This window comes from Mustela nivalis, assembly GCF_964662115.1.
Source record: "Mustela nivalis genome assembly, chromosome: 14".
NCBI classification, from domain to species: Eukaryota; Metazoa; Chordata; class Mammalia; order Carnivora; family Mustelidae; genus Mustela; species Mustela nivalis.
The window spans coordinates 4,057,065-4,073,480 of NC_139033.1; the positions used below are offsets into that span (position 1 = coordinate 4,057,065).

Consider the following 16,416-nt stretch of genomic DNA (forward strand, 5'->3'; position numbering starts at 1 on the left):
CATTTCAACTACTATCCTCCCCTTATGTAGCAGCAGCTTGGCTGCTCAGAAATCCTAATTGCATCTCAGAGATCCAAAGTTTAAAACGAAAAGCGTTAACTCCTGTGAACACTCAAAACATGGTTAGAATGCCAGGACCTTCCTTGCATCTTCCCAAGAGGAGCGTGGGTTGTTCCAGCCTCTGGCGTTATTTCCTTTATGCCTACAAAAGCCAAGTCTGCTGTATTTGCTTTTCGTCATAGAAGAGCCTTTAAGTCTTCTTAAATTTGATAGCAGGAAACCTTTAATGAAGGTTACTTGTCCACAGCTTTAAATTGGGTCTTTTAATGAAAGCTTCAATTCACATTTAATTGTTAATGGGGTTTCTAAGCACAGCTAGTTAAAGCAAAGCACAGCAGGCTTACACGTTTAAATTCCTGCAAAGACTTTATTGGAATCACATGGAGGGCTGCTGCTCAAAAACTTTCATTTTCCCTTTTAAAACCACTTTTAATCTTTGAGTGTCCTTTTGGGACAGGGCAGGAAAAGGGGGCAGGGGCAGACGGCCTAGACTAGCCCAGCAATTTCTCATTAGTGCAACTTTGTTATTGGTCTATTTTACAACCAAAGAGAACTTTGATAAAGTTCTACACATTCATCAATACCACCTGAGGCCCCAAGTCCAGAACAGCATCTTTTAACAAAATGAGCACTTAAGGATAGTTATTTTTCAGATTAGTACCGAGATTTAACTGAAAAGTTTCTCCGCCATGCATTTCTCAACATGCACTTCTGAGCAGTAGTCTTCCATGCACGACAGCTGCAGGATGGGACAGATCAAAGACTCAAGAGCACTATGAATAGGCTAGTCTATTACATCCCACAGAAACTCACTTTAAGGCCTGACCCCCAATAACCTATCAAGTAATAGGCCATTTTCAACCCTAGATTTGAACAAATCGTAACTAACACACACTTCTCCAACAGATTTATTTGAAAGGAATGGATTTTGAGGAGAAAAAACATGGGGCAGAGGTATGGAATAGAAAATAAATACAAATGTAAGCTGTTTTGCTAATTGTTTTATAACCACAACAAATTTGTACAGAGAATACCCTGCACAAAACAACACAATAAAGGTTCAAAGATCGAGGTGTTCCCCTAGGCAAGGCTGAAGATTTCAGTCTCTGGTATTTGGAATTTAGGCTGCAGTCCTTGGTTTTGGATGGATCACTGGGTGTGTGACACAGTCCATGCGTTTAACCAGATTTGAACAGAAGAATGGCCACTTGGCCCAGGTAGAAGTAGATGAAGTGTTTGGTTTCATGTGTCACGTAACTACCGAAGTTCCTCCCCACGATGCAGTGCCAGGTGGGGTTGTACTTCTTGTCAAACTCCTGGTGGGGGTGGGGGGAGGGGGGGGAAAGAAAAAGAACACTAGAATTTCAGTGCTAAACCAGAGGTCAGAATTTGCCTCCTAGATAAGCAGAGCCTGTAGGGGCAAAAAGGAGGAACGTTAGCATCTGCAAATTCTTAACATGAAAGAATGTTCCCCAGCTCCAAGTCGCCTACATAGTGCATTAATGCATACATACTTGCAGTCTGAGCTAAGCTGAGAATGGGGGCTGGGGAACTAAAAGGCAGAAAGGGCAGCCTCAAAGACAGGGGCACTTTGTTATCATGGTAATTTCACCTTCATAGCTCCTAGGATAGACTCCTTAATAGAGAGCAGGTGATAACAGTTCTAGTTTATCATGTTACGTGTAAACAAAACAAACGAAATTATTCTCCTGTTAAGTCATGCACCACAACATCCAAAATGGTAAATATTTAGTCCCAAATACCCCATTCCCTAACTGCACTCCAGTATCACTGAAAACAAATGATGTCCGAAGGGCAAAGCCTCAATTCGCATCTCAACCACTGTGGAAGGGCACAAGATACTCTGCAATCCACTGGTCCTACGAAAAGAACGCTAGAAGCAGAATCTGACAGTCACTTAGTCAGATTTTATCCTTAATTTCAATACCGCTCTCTTCCACATCTACCGTGATGGTGCTAATCTATCACCTGGTATACAAAGATAGCAAATTGCAGGAACAGCTTTCCCTATTTTCCTCAGCCAAAGGGGCTCTGAGAACTAGAACATCCTCAGTAGGTGACTGTAGGGCAGGGGCCAAGGCCAATCTTTCTCTGTAGAATTCTTACAAGTCTTGGTGAGGAGTTACACAAAATTCGGCTCTCACCCTATGCAGCATGAACATCTTTTACATCTACATCTACTGGAATAACATTCTTACAAGCTAGAGGAACCCACTGCTGCGTTTGTCAAAAAAGGTATTTCTGTTCCATCTTAAGTCTTTCATCTCCCCATTCTCAACTGGGAACCCTCCCACGGATTAGGCTGCCAGCTTCCTTCCCTTGCAGAAAACACAGCTCGGAGAAATTGGCAGTCCTGCCAGCTTTCTACAGACTGCCATTTACCAAGCCCTCACCCCAGCCCCCTAACCACCACTACCACCCACTTTCCTTCAACTGCCGACTAACTCCCCACTGAAGGCTGGCAAGAGCTCCCTCCGGCCGGGCTGGAAACACCCACGCAGCTCCCCCTCCCCCCTCAGAACACCCAGATGGATCCTCCGCACAGGAATCAAGCAGAAGAGGGGGAACCGCTGCTCCCTGATCCTAGAAACCGTTGCTAGGTGGCGCTTTCCCCCTACGGAGCTGGGTAATAAAAAAACTTCGGGCGCGGAGGGTCTGGTCTTCTCATCAGGAGCGCAAAATTCATCTGCGTCCTTTCTGGAAACCTCTACACCCGAGGTGCCCTGCGTACCTCCAACGATGTCTGCCACGCGTTCTGGGAGTGCGGGATCGGGAAGAAGGACTAAGTTGTGACTCGCCCCAGCTGCGCGCAAGCGGCCCGAGCCCCCCGCCCGTAGGCCCCGTCCTCACCTTTTTAATATGGGCCGCAATGTCCTTCTCTATGTTATATTTCTCCAACGCCTGAGTTGCACACTCCACCGAGTCCTGTTGCATCTCCTCCGACATGTCGGCGTTTTTGATCACGGCCTTTCGGTCACACATGGTTACCTGGAGGGCGAGGCCCGGGCAAGGGGTGATGAGTTGGGTTGTAGGCTGCGCCTGCGAGGTGCCAGCTCCCCCAGCCCGCTCCTCCCGCCCCCCACCCCACTTCTCAGAAAGCGCGGGCCGCGCGGACCGAACAGCGGGAGAAGTCCGGCGGGAGATGTAACTAGGCAGCGAAGCCCCCCGGAGTCCCCGCAGTCTCTCACCGAGAAGCAGGGGGCGACCAACTGCAACGGTCTCCTGGGGGAGGGGCTGGCGACACTCACACCCGGCAGGAGCTACGGTCGCTACCGAAGCCGTGGCGCATCTAAGGAGCCCCACACCAGCCGCCGCCGCCTAGTGCCTAGGCCCCGCCCTGCTCCAGCCGGCCCCGCCCCCAAGGACCGTCCCCATTGGCTTGACGCAGCCCCCGGGACTCTCCCATTGGTCCGTGCAGTCAATGGTTCCCTCAGGATCTTTCTCCAGCATTTTGTTGCAGACCACAATGCATCTGTCGCGGCGTCGGTTGCCCCGGCAATGGGCCGCACGCGGTGAGGCCCACACACCCCGAAGGTGGAGCTGGGGCAGGGTTGCGAGGACCACCCAGAAGACTAGAGGGGTGCGAGGGGACTTTGTGCCCAAGCCAAGAGAAGTGGCTTCAGATTTCCGAAGGTTGTCTGCCCCAGGGTGTGTTCTCGAATATCTCGGGAAGTTGTGTGTGCTACGTACCTGCCATATCCACCCCATGTCCAAAGATTTTAAGGATTCTGGCTGAGGTAGCCAGTCCTTTAACTTAAACGGCATCTCTGAAGCAGCGCTGGCTTTATGGGCGAGTAAGCAGGGCAGTCTCAGAAGACGGGTCCCATGGCTTGGTTTAATGCTCTAATCTCCCATTCTTGAAATTCTTTTTTTTTTTTTTTTTTTAAAGCACGGGAACCCACATTTTCATTTTGCATTGGGCCCCGCAAATTATGAACCTGGTCCTCTCTGAAATTTGGGGGGTGGGGGAAAGGTCTTCAGGAATGGGAGAGGTTTCCTTATCCTGGCTGGGCAGCGAAGACTTCTCTAAGGGGCGAGGATTACATCTGGGTGGATTTGGGAGTGCTGATCCCAAGGTGTGTGTGTCCAGGGTGGGGCTTCTTGCTCAATGAGGCAGTCTTTCCTGTGTGGGAGTTTCTGGGTTAGGGATTTAACTCTCGGGCGGAAGTACCCTTCTAGCGTGTCCCTCAGAGGTATTTTCCTCTGGCTTTGGGGGACTAACCACTAAGTGGTTAAAAAAAAGCTAGGTCTTGGGAGTTTGGGGAGCAGGGTCAGATCAGGATTTAAATCCCAGCACTGTCATTTACTAGCTGTTTGAATCTCAGTTTTCTTATCCACGAAGGAGAACTAAATATAAAAGAAAACCACTTCTTGGCATGTTGAAAATATTAAAAGCACTGATGCTCTTGACGTTCTTCAGCACAAGGTGTGGTATTGTAGTAAGGGCTCAATGCATCTTATCAAAAACTATCAGCTTATGGAACTGTCCCAAGAGTCACAGCAAGATTTTGACCAATCCTTACATGCCTATGATGTGTTTTTGTACTTCCATAAACAAGTTCAGATTCATCATGCAAACAGAAGCTTTCCATTTACATTTCTGCCTTTTCCTTCTTGACCATTACGCTTGTTATCCCAGAACCCCTTATAGCAACTGGACAAGACAGGAACACAATTCCAAAGAGAAACAGATGGGAATAATGAGAAGAGGTTCAGGTACAACATATGCATATCAGTTAAATAAAATTAAGAGGCTTTTCCCAGCTCCAGGTTTCCCCTGGAGGGATTATGGGTTACAGGAGGTAAAATAGTTCTGTATGGAGGAAGAAGTTGGGTTGGCAACAGGGGCGAGGCTGGGTTAGTGCTTCTACCTGACTTGGGTTATGATTCAGAGCTGTGGAATCTTCTTATGAAGATTCTTATGAGGTCAGAGCCTAAATTTTTCTTGGGGGCCTTTTTATGAATATGTTTACATTTACTTTTTGAAAAAAAGAATGAGAGAGAAAGAGAGGCTCAGGAGCAGGAGGGGTGGGGGTGGGGGTGGGAAGGGAGAGGAAGAGGGAGAGGGAATCTCAGTCTCGCAACCCTGAGACATGACCTGAGCCAAAACCAAGAGTCGGACACACAACTAACTGTGCCACTCAGATGCCCCTATATTTATTTTTCATGTTTTTTTTTTCATATATATTTATCCTTCTGGTCTATGGCTTGTCCAGCTTCTCCTCATTTGAATAGAAGGACCTGAGAGTAAAGCATGTGCCATAATAAGAACAGCAGCTGTTTACTGAGTGGTTGTTTAGCACCAAGTGCTTTCACTCAGTTATTCCTCACAACAGCTGGGCCTGGGATCCCTTTCCTCTGGTTTCCCTTTTGGCCTAGCTGTCTGCTCATTTAGATTTCAGCTCAAACGCCACCTTCCCTGAGCTCCTATCTCTACTTGCCACTAACCATCACCCATTAGTGACTTTCTACAACACTTATATTTCCTCCATTGTACCTGCTTCATTTAGTCCTTCAGAAGAATTGTATTTATTTGCTTGGTTATTGTCTCTCTGTCCTTGTCCTGCACCTTCAGCATCTAATTCAGTGTCTGCATTGACTCTATGTATTGCATTAAATATGCATTGAATTAAAATTACCAGGTCTTCTATCGCCATTTTACAGGTTAGGACGTTGACTTTCTCAAGGTCACATTGTTTTTTCTTTAAGATTTTATTTATTTTTTATTTATTTAAGAGAGAGAGTGAGAGAGCACAAGTGGCAGCAGTGGAGGGGGGTAACAGAGGGGGTGGCAGAGGGAGCAGCAGAGGGATTGGCAGAGGAAGAGACAGAAGCAAGATCCCTGCTGAGCAGGGAGCCTGATGCAGGGCTTGATCCCAGGACCCTGGGATCATGACCTGAGCTGAGGACAGACCCTTAACCGACTGAGCCACCCAGGTGCCCCTCAAGTTTACATTGTTAATAAATGAATAAGTTCCAGGTCTGGATAATCCTAAAAATCTATTCTCTTTCTCTCTCTTTTCTTTTCTTTCTTTTTTTTTTTTTTTTTAAGATTTTATTTACTGGGGCGCCTGGGTGGCTCAGTGGGTTAAGCCACTGCCTTCGGCTCAGGTCATGATCTCAGGGTCCTGGGATCGAGTCCCACATCGGGCTCTCTGCTCAGCAGGGGGCCTGCTTCCCTTCCTCTCTTTCTGTGATCTCTTCCCTTCCTCTCTCCTACTGTGATCTCTCTCTGTCAGAGGAAGATCACAAGTAGGCAGAGAGGCAGGCAGAGAGAGAGGGGGAAGCAGGCTCCCTGCTGAGTAGAGAGCCTGATGTGGGGGCTTGATCCCAGCAACCTGAGATCACGACCTGAGCTGAAGGCAGAGGCTTAACCCACTGAGCCACCCAGGCGCCCCATCTCTCTTTATTTTTAATTGATTTGAGAGAGAGAAAGAGAGAGAGAAGGGGAGAGCATCAGCAGTAGGTGGGGCCAGAGGGAGAGGGAGAACCAGACTCAGCAGGGAGCCCAACACAGGGCTAGATCTCAGGATCCTGGATTGTGACAGAGCCAAAGGCAGGCGCTTAACCAACCGAACCACCCAGGGGCCCCTGAATCTAATTTTTCAAGAGGATGGGAGATCTGGGTTATTTTTGAGAGAAATATAATTTTTAAATGCTGGTCATAAATTGATTTTTGAAATACAGTGCAATCAAAAAAAAATATGGTGCAGTCTAGATACAGCATATGGTCCTCTCATTCAGCTGAATACTCTCTTTTTGCAACCAGAAGACAGATTCAGAGAAGGTTTAATATAATAATATATATATTAATATAATAATATATATATATATTTGGTTTTTGTCTAGAATTCTTGACACAGAGCTCTAAATATCCTTGGAGTGTTTTCTGGAATCTGCTTTTGTTATTCATAATGAGCCTCCATTAACTACTGGTACCTGAGTTTATGCCAGTGAGGTGACTTTTTGTGGGAATGGGGCTGGATAGCTTGAGATATCTAGAAAGCTAGTCCCCAAAGAAACCGACCTTGTGATTAGAGGTTTAAAACTTTCCAACCCCCTTCCTCAGCCACATCCCTGACCCTGACCCTCTCTATCTCCTCACCTTTTTTTTTTTTTTTAAAGATTTATTTATTTGACAGAGAGAAATCACAAGTAGACAGAGAGGCAGCCAGAGAGAGAGAGAGAGGGAAGCAAGCTCCCTGCCGAGCAGAGAGCTCGAGCAGAGAGCTCGATGCGGGACCCTATCCCAGGACCCTGAGATCATGACCTGAGCCGAAGGCAGCGGCTTAATCCACTGAGCCACCCAGGCGCCCCGTCTATCTCCTCACCTTTAGTGAGCAGAGAGGGGTTGGAGAAGAAATCCAACCTCCAGTGACAGTGCCTGTGTAATGAGATCTCCATAAAAACTCCCCAGCCATGAGCCATGAACCATGGCACCCCTGGAGAGGGCATGTAAACTCTGCAACCTCTCCCAATATGCATCTCTCCCATTTGGCTGTTCCTCAGTTGTCCTTTATAATAAATCTGTAATAGTAAGTAGAGTATGTTCTTGAGTTCTGTGAGTTGTTCTACAGAATTATCAAAGCTGAGGAGGTCCTCATGGGAACCCCCCAAATTTTTAGTCTGCTGGGCAAAGTGAAGGCAGCCTGGGCACCCCATTTGCAGGGACACCTGAAGTGGGGGCAGTCTTCTTTTTTTTAAAAGAATTTATTTATTTACTTATTTTGACAGAGGCTGGGGGGAGGAGCAGAGGGCAAGAGTGTTCCAAGCAGACTTTCCACTGGGTACGGAGCCAGATGTGGGGCTTGAACTCAGGACCCTGAGATCATGACATGAGCCAAAACCAAGAGTCAGCTGCTCAACTAACTGTGCCACCCAGGCACCCCCGAAGTGGAGGCAGTCTTATGGGACTGAGCCTTAGCCAGTGGAGCTTGTGCTAACCCTGAGAGTCAGTGTCAGAATTGAATTGAATTGTTGGATACCCAGTTGATTTGGAGAATTGAAAAATCTGTATGGAAAAATAAGTGCTTGGTGTTGGGGGGAGATAGAGGAAAAACAAACAAACAAACAAACAAACAGTGATGGAAGTAGTGTCAGAAAAAAGACGCTACAGAAGGAAAAGGACCTGCATGGGGTTACACAGAGTTATAAAACCTGGTCTGACTCCACATCTGGTACTCTGTCACATCAGACAGACTGGCTGATCCTTGGGTGCTGGGATTTTATACTTTCTAGGAGTGAATGGAGTGTGTTCTATGCTCACTAATTGGCACATAATGTTTGTGGAATGAATGCAGAATAAATGAATGGATATAGCACCAAAATGCCTACACTTAGAGTGGCACACAGACAATACCTGGTGTAGTTCTGACTGGCAGCAGAGGGGGGACAACTCATCATAGGTACTACGGGATTCTCTGGGAAAGGGAGAAAGTAGAGACTCAACCTCATTCTTTGTTGATGAGAACCATCTGATCAGATTTACAAAGCCCAAGAATAGCTCATTTCCAAGGTCTTCTGGGAGTTCAGATGGCACTAAAGTAAACCCACTATGACTCCACCAAGTAGAAACTCCAGAGAAGTTTCCCAAATCATCTTCATAATTTTTGCCATACCTGCATCCTACCTCCTACTACTATTTATTCAATATTTTTCTTTAATTAAGGTCCCTTTTTTGTTTTATTTTTAATTTTTTTTTAAATTTTTTATTTTTTATAAACATATATTTTTATCTTCAGGGGTACAGGTCTGTGAATCACCAGGTTTACACACTTCACAGCACTCACCAAAGCACATACCCTCCCCAATGTCCATAATCCCACTCCCTTCTCCCAAACCCCCTCCCCCCAGCAACCCTCAGTTTTTATTTTTAAAATTTTAAAAACTATATTTATTTATTTATTTACTTATTTATTTGACACAGAGAGAGAGAGAGAGAGTGCACAAGCAGGGTGAGTGGCAGGCAGAGGGAGAGGGAGAAGCAGGCTCCCTGCAGAGAAAGGAGCCCAGTGGATGCAGGGCTCCATCCCAGAATCCTGGGATCATGACCTGAGCTAAAGGCAGATGCTTAACTGACTGAGCCACCCAGGGGCCCCCAAAATAAGTGTATTTTTAAAACGCAAATGTAGGGGCCCCTGAGTGGCTCACGTCATGATCCCAGAGTCCTGGGATAGAGCCCTGCATCGGGCTCTCTGTTCACCGGGAAGCCTGCTTCTCCTTCTTCCACTCCCCCTGTTTGTGTTCCCTCTCTCTCTATCAAATAAATAAATAAAATCCTAAAAAATAAAAAAATAGGGTGCCTGGGTAGCTCAGTTGGTTAAGAGACTGCCTTCAGCTCAGGTCATGATCCTGGAGTCCCAGGATGGAGTCCCACATCGTTCTCCCTGCTCGGCAGGGAGTCTGCTTCTCCCACTGTCCTCTCTTCTCTCATGCTTTCTCTCTTTATCTCTCTCTCTCAAATAAATAAATAAAATATTTAAAAAAATAAATTTTTTAAAAAGACATATATATATATAATATGTTTTTAAAAGATTTTATTTATTTGATAGAGATCACAAGTAGGCAGAGAGGCAGGCAGAGAGAGAGAGAGGAGGAAGCGGGCTCCCTGCAGAGCAGAGAGCCTGATGTGGGGCTCAATCCCAGGATCCTGGGATCATGACCTGAGCCGAAGGCAGAGGCTTTAACCCACTGAACCACCCAGGCGCCCAGTTCCTGATTTTTAAATGGAAATAATACCTTCATTATAAGGTGGTGGGAAGGGTTACATTAAATAATGCATCTAAAGACTTAACCAAGGTCCCCCAAAATGGTGACTATTGCTGTTATGTATTGACAACTTACTATATGCCAGGCATTTGGGACACACTGTCTCATTGACTTCTCACAACTCTAAGGGGTGGATATCAAGAACTGCCGATCTCTTCATTTCACAGAAAAGGAAAATAAGGTTCAATGAAGTGAAGTTCCTTGCCTAAAGTCACACTGCTCAGAAATGACAGAGCTGGGTCTGACTCTGCAGTCACATGCAGTAGGCGGAACCTCTGAGCTGTCCACCTCCCCAGACAGAGAGAGATGATGCATGTTCCTGGAGACTGTAGGTATCCCTGGCTCCTGGCAGAAGCCTGCTACATATATGTTGGATGGATGGATGGATGGATGGGTGGGTGGAAAGAAGGAAGGAAGGATGGAAGGATGGATATTTCAAACTAATTCAACATTGCTTCCTCTCACACTTGACCCTAGACTGGCTCTTGACTCTCTTGATCTTCCCTGGAGAAACTACCTTGTATTTTAGCCACCACACTTTCCCAGGGCCTTCAGAAAGCCCTTTGGGAATGTCCATATGCAGGCTCGAGGGCTCACAGCTCTACCCTCCAACAAACAGGCTAGAGAAGACCACCTTCTCCATCTCCACTCGCCACTGGTCCAGGATTATACTGTTCCCAGCCATGTCCAGCAATCACTTTTCAAGGTTTTCTGGGACGTCAAGCCCTTTCTTGGACCAGTTCTGTCATCAACCTAGCAGCCCTAGCCCTCCCTTACCTGAAAGGACATGTGAGATGATGTGACCCTGCAGCTCCCAGAATTGATTCAAGGACTCTTGCCCAGAAAGGATGGGTTCCATGGGAGAGTGCATAATGCCTAGGTCTGAATCCAGAAGCTTCCTCATGGAGAAGGGCTGGCACTTGCCTGGGGCTGGCAGGGCGACTGAGGTTTAGAGCCAAGCGCTGTGCTGCAGTGCAGGGAGAGTGAGGACAGATAGGTTGGGACAACTCAGGGAAGAAAAATCTCCTCTCTGGCCAATAGCCAAGTCTTGCCTGAGTGGACAGACCCCTCTGAAGCCTCACTGCTCAGCCTCCTGTCCATAGGGGGCAGCAGATGAATTCAGACACATCCAGAGAGGCCTAATCAGCCCCCCATCAGCTTCCAATGAGTGGTCAGAGCCACCCAGAGCAGAGGCTAAAAGCACAGACTCTGAGGCCATGCAGGCTCGGGTACACATCCTGACTCTACCCCACCTAAGGTGTGGGGTCCACCTCTCTGAGCCTCAGTTTTCTTATTTGTAAAATGGGGACTGCCGTAGTCCTCGTTTCTCAGGGACAATTTGGAGATTGAGATGGTCGTGTAAAGTATATAGTGCAAGACTTGGCACGTGGCAAAAGTCAACGATGCCAGCTTCCAATTATTATTAATATTACCCTAAACCAGGATTTTTCCACCTTGGCACTAACATTTTGGACCAGAAAGTTTTTTGCTAGGAGGGAAACCATCCTGTGCTTTGGAGGATGTTCTCAGCATCCACACCCTCTACCTACTAGACGCCAATCGCATTTCATGCCCACTTATCAACCAACAATGTCTGCAGACAGCACCAAATGTCCCCTGGAGGGTGAAATGGCCCCAGTTGAGAATGACTGCTGTAAACAATCAAGACTTGAGTCCAAATGTCATGAGTCCCAAACTCACAGCCCCAGTGAACGACCACAAGGCAGGCAGGCGTACTACAGATGAAGGGATGGGACGTCCTGCAATTATAGAACAGGTTCCCCCCAGTGTGTGCTAAGAATCTGGACTTGCACTTGCTCTGGGAGCTAACAGCCCCCGTTTGACTCACTAGTGATCTCAGTGTCACTCTTTAATTATATGCACAAATGGCCCCCAGTTAAATCTCGATTATTCTAGGGCCCAAAGGGACGAGTCATGGGTATCTGATTTCTGGCATCTGCATTCTTTTTCACTGACGGGGAGAAAACTTGACTCTCCAGAACTCAAGAGTTCATTCAGAAATTTACTCATGACTGCTGAGAGATTTAAAAAAGAAAGATTTTATTTATTTGACAGAGATCACAAGTAGGCAGAGAGGCAGGCAGAGAGAGAGAGAGAGGAGGAAGCAGGTTCCCTGCTAAGCAGAGAGCCCGATGCAGGGCTCTATCCCAGGACCTTGAGATCGTGACCTGAGCTGAAGGCAGAGGCCTAACCCACTAAGCCACCCAGGTGTCCTGATTTTTTTTTTTTTTTTTAAGATTTTAGGGACTTTTGGGAGATTTTTGAGAGAGAACTAGGTGTCAGTCAGTGTGCTGGGTGCGGAGGATTGTGATATTGTGACTTTAATGAGAAATATATATTTGATCTCCATTCAGGTTCCTGGCTCAGAGTTCCCAAAACCTTGGAATTTTCTGAGCAGTTAAGAGAAATGGCAGCATGTTTTTTTCTTATATTTTAGTATTTTATTTATTTATTTGACAGAGAGAGCGCGCGCACACACAAGCAGGGGGAGCAGCAGGCAGAGGAGTAGGAAGAAGCAGGCTCCCCACTGAAGCCCCAGGCAGGACTTGGACCTAGGACCCTGGGATCATGACCTGAACCAAAGGCAAACGCTTAACCAACTGAGCCACCAAGGTGCCTTCCGGCCCTTCCCCCCTATCTTTTTAAACACATCTCAGCTATTATCATTTTATTTGTAAATAGTTTGTGTCTCTATGGTGCATCTTTTGTCATAATATTTGGTCTCTAGTTTCAGTTCCTGAATCAGGTGAAATGGGTGAATTGGAGGTCTTGTTATCATAACAAGTCTTTCTCTACTATGTTTATGTTAATGTTAATAAGGTTTATGTTAATGAAGTGACTTTTGGAAAGTACCCAGGGAAGAAGCTGATTGCTAGTGGAGCCAACCATTAGAAGGTTGGAATATTCAGCCCCACCCTTGACCTCCAAGTTGGGGGGTGAGGGGCTGGAGGTTGAGTTCAATAACTAACAACTAATGCCAATGACTTAGTCAATCATCCCTATGTTTTGAGGCCTCCATAAAGACCCAAAAGGACAAGGTTTGGAAAGCTTCTGGGTTGGTGAACATGTGGAGATGCAGGGAGAGTGGCATGCCGGGAGCTCTGAGCTCTCTTTCCATACTTTGTCTTACACGTATCTTCCTGAGTTCTATCCCTTCATAATAAACTGGTGATCCAGTAAATAAAGTGTTTCTCTGAGTTCTGTGAGTTCTATCAAATTAATCAAACCCAAGGAGAGGGTCATGAATACCTCTGATTTATAGCCAGTTGGTCAGAAGTATATGTAACACACACACACACACACACACACACACAGCAGCAGCAGCAGCAGCAGTCGTACAGGCAACAACCTGGGCTTGTGACTGGTTTCTGCAGTGGAATGGGTGGGGCAGTCTTGCAGGACTGGGCCCTTAACCTGTGGATTCTAATGCTATCTCCAGGCAGAGAGTGTCAGAATTGAGGTGAATTGTAGGAAACCCAGGTGGTGTCCAGACAATGCTTGTTGGTATGAGGGAAACCCCCTGCCCCATATAGAGTAATTGGTGATCAAAACCCTACTAGGAATGTCTAAGAGGGTTGCCTGGATGGCTCAGTTGGTTAAGCATCCCTTGATTTCGCTCAGGTCATGATATCAGGGTCATGAGATGGAGCCCCCGCATCCTCTTCCACACTGGGCGTGGGGCCTGCTGGGATTCTCCCTCTCTCTCCGCTGCTCCCCTCACTCACACACACGCATACGGTTTCTCTCTCTCCCTAATAAAAAAAAATCTTTTAAAGGAATGTACAGGGGCGCCTGGGTGGCTCAGTGGGTTAAGCCGCTGCCTTGGGGTCAGGTCATGATCTCAGGGTCCGGGGATCGAGTCCCGCATGGGGCTCTCTGCTCAGCAGGGAGCCTGCTTCCTCCTCTCTCTCTCTGCCTGCCTCTCTGCCTACTTGTGATTTCTCTCTGTCAAATAAATAAATAAAATCTTAAAAAAAAAATTAAAAAAAAAATTAAGGAATGTACAAAAGAACAAAATGGGCAACGTCCCATCTTCACGGAACCTACATTCTAATAGGAGAATAAAGACAATAAATAAGCAAAAATATGTCATGCCCTGGGGCTCCTGGGTGGCTCAGTGGGTTAAAGCCTCTGCCTTCAGCTCAGGTCATGATCTCAGGGTCCTGGGATCGAGCCCCGCATTGGGCTCTCTGCTCAGCAGGGAGTCTGCATCCCCCTTTCTCTCTGCCTGTCTCTCTGCCTCCTTGTGATCTCTGTCTGTCAAATAAATAAATAAAATCTTTTTTAAAAAATGTCATGCCCTGATAAGTGAAATGAGTAAAAATAAAGTAGAACAAGAGAACCAAAGGTGATAGGATGAGGAGTCTTGATTTTAATAGAGGTTTCTGGGAAGGACTCTTCAAGAAGGCGCCATTTGAGCCAAGATTTGATGACTGGGTGGAGGATGGGGTGTGGAGAAGTCTGTGGAAGCAGAGAGGCCAGGCAGAGGTAGGAATAGAGCTGGCTGGATTTGAGATATATTCTGAGGGCAGAGCTGGCAGATTTGATTAATTGAATGCAAGGTGTGAGGGTATAGAGTCAAACATGACTCCAAAACTTGCGTCCTGAACAATGAGAAGAATAGATTGGGTTGGGGAAGGCTGACCAAAACAGAAACAAAAAGTTGCTTTGGCCACGTTAAGTTTAAGATGCTTATTCCAGGGCGCCTGGGTGGCAATGGGTTAAAGCCTCTCTGGTCATGGTCCCAGAGTCCTGGGATCGAGCCCTGCATGGGGCTCTCTGCTCGGCGGGGAGCCTGCTTCCTCCTCTCTCTCTCTGCCTGCCTCTCTGCCTACTTGTGATCTCTGTCTGTCAAATAAATAAATAAAAATCTAAAAAAAAAAAAAAGAAAAAAAGAAAGATGCTTATTTCAAGTGGAGGTGTCAAATAAGTAGTTGGATATATGAGTTCTGGGAAGAGGTCCAGACCAGTGCTATAATTTGGGGAGTCATCAGTTTATAAGTGACATTTAAAGCTATGAGACTGAATGAGGTCATCATAGAGGGAGGAGTGTGTGAAGATGGAAGAGGTAATGCTTATTCAGCTAACAACATTCTCCGAGCTTTTAACATGGGCCAGGCCCCAAGGTAGGTGCTAGGTACAGAGATGTATATCCTTAGGCACCTGCCCAAGAGACGCTCCATTACTTATTTAATTTTTCCTGTCTAAATGCTTTGGCTACTTAGAGGATAAACATCGGGAGTTCCTGCCATGCCTCTTAGTCACTTATTTTTTTCCAACAGATACTTACTGAGCACCTACTTGTACAAGGCCCCTGTTTAGGCACTGGGGTCATGAAAGGAAATAAGTCAGATAAGGCTTCATACTAATGGTATTTACATTTTATATGTGGAAGAGGTGGGCATTGAAAAGATGCATACGTTGATGTGATTACAGTTGTGACAAATGCAATGACAGAGAATGTAGGGTAATAGGAGAGCTGTTAATGAGGCCTGTGCCCTAGTCTGGGAGGCAGGAAGGCTCTCCTGAGAAGTCACATTTGAGTAGCAATCTAAAGGAAGCTGTACTTGCAGAAGGGGACATGCAGAAGTTTCTCGGGTGAAAGGAATAGCACAGGTCAAAGATCTGAAGGCTCGAAGGAGGCTGACAACTGAGGAAGGCCAACTTGGCTACATAGAAGTGATCTGGGGGAACTGGAGAGATGAAGCTGGGGGTGCAGGACTGGGCAACAGCCAGACCTTCAGGGCCTTGTGAGCCTAGCTAAGACCACATCACTGACCCCAAAAGGCTATAGGTTGCATTTCATGTGATCATAGGGTCACTAAGAAGGGTAGATCAGGGGAGGGAGCCAATGTGGTAGCCAAGTCATCACAGAAGAAGTATTTGACTGTTGTCCCTTTGCCTCAGCCTCTTGCTTGACCCATTTTAGGCATCTGTTTGCAGAGCCCCAGTTCTCTCCAGGGCAGGAGGGATGTCCTCTCTCAGAGGAGTAGAACCCCTGGTGCCCCCAAACTTGGCATCTGGGGATCTCAAAGCCAGAGTTTAAGGCCACATATAAAAGTCTTCTTCTTCTTCTAGGAGCCACTCTAGAGATACTACAGAAAGTCCCTGGCTTAGGATGGTTAGACTTAAGATTTTTTGACTTTACAACGGTGCAAAAGTGATACACAAACCATACTTTGAATTTTGATTTTGGATCTTTTCCTAGGCTGGCGATGTGCGGTACTCTACGCTCTCGCCCACAGCTTCCCGCCAGCCATGCAGTCGCAAGGGTAGAAGACAGATACACTTACAGCCATTCTGCTTCTCACTTTCAGTACAGTGTTCAATAAATTACATGAGCTAGTCAACATTTTATTATAAAATATGGTTTGTGTTGGATGATTTTGATCATCTATAAGCTAATGTAACTGTTCTGAGTACTTTTAAGGTAGGCCAGGCTAAGCTATGCTTTTCAGTAAGTTAGGTATACTAAATGCATTTCCGACAGGATATTTTCAACTTATGATGGGTTTATTGGAATAAACCCATTGAAAGCTGGAGATC

General features: G+C 46.4%; 1 protein-coding gene across 2 annotated transcripts in view; it reads right to left on the reverse strand.

Annotated features, from left to right (window-relative positions):
• Window positions 1–952: 952 nt before the first annotated feature.
• The window catches only part of DYNLL1 (dynein light chain LC8-type 1), a 33,124-nt gene continuing 17,660 nt past the window's right edge, over window positions 953–16,416 (reverse strand). Inside the window, exons 1-3 of one of the 2 annotated variants that reach the window (XM_082699728.1) lie at window positions 3,270–3,430; window positions 2,932–3,069; window positions 953–1,376 (exon numbers count right to left, since the gene is read on the reverse strand). In XM_082699728.1, coding sequence (XP_082555854.1) covers window positions 1,239–1,376; window positions 2,932–3,063 — 270 coding nt within the window. In that variant the 5' untranslated portion in view covers window positions 3,064–3,069; window positions 3,270–3,430 and the 3' untranslated portion in view covers window positions 953–1,238. Of the gene's footprint in view, window positions 1,377–2,931; window positions 3,070–3,269; window positions 3,431–16,416 lie in introns of those variants that run through there. The other variant, XM_082699729.1, reaches the window with a different exon arrangement.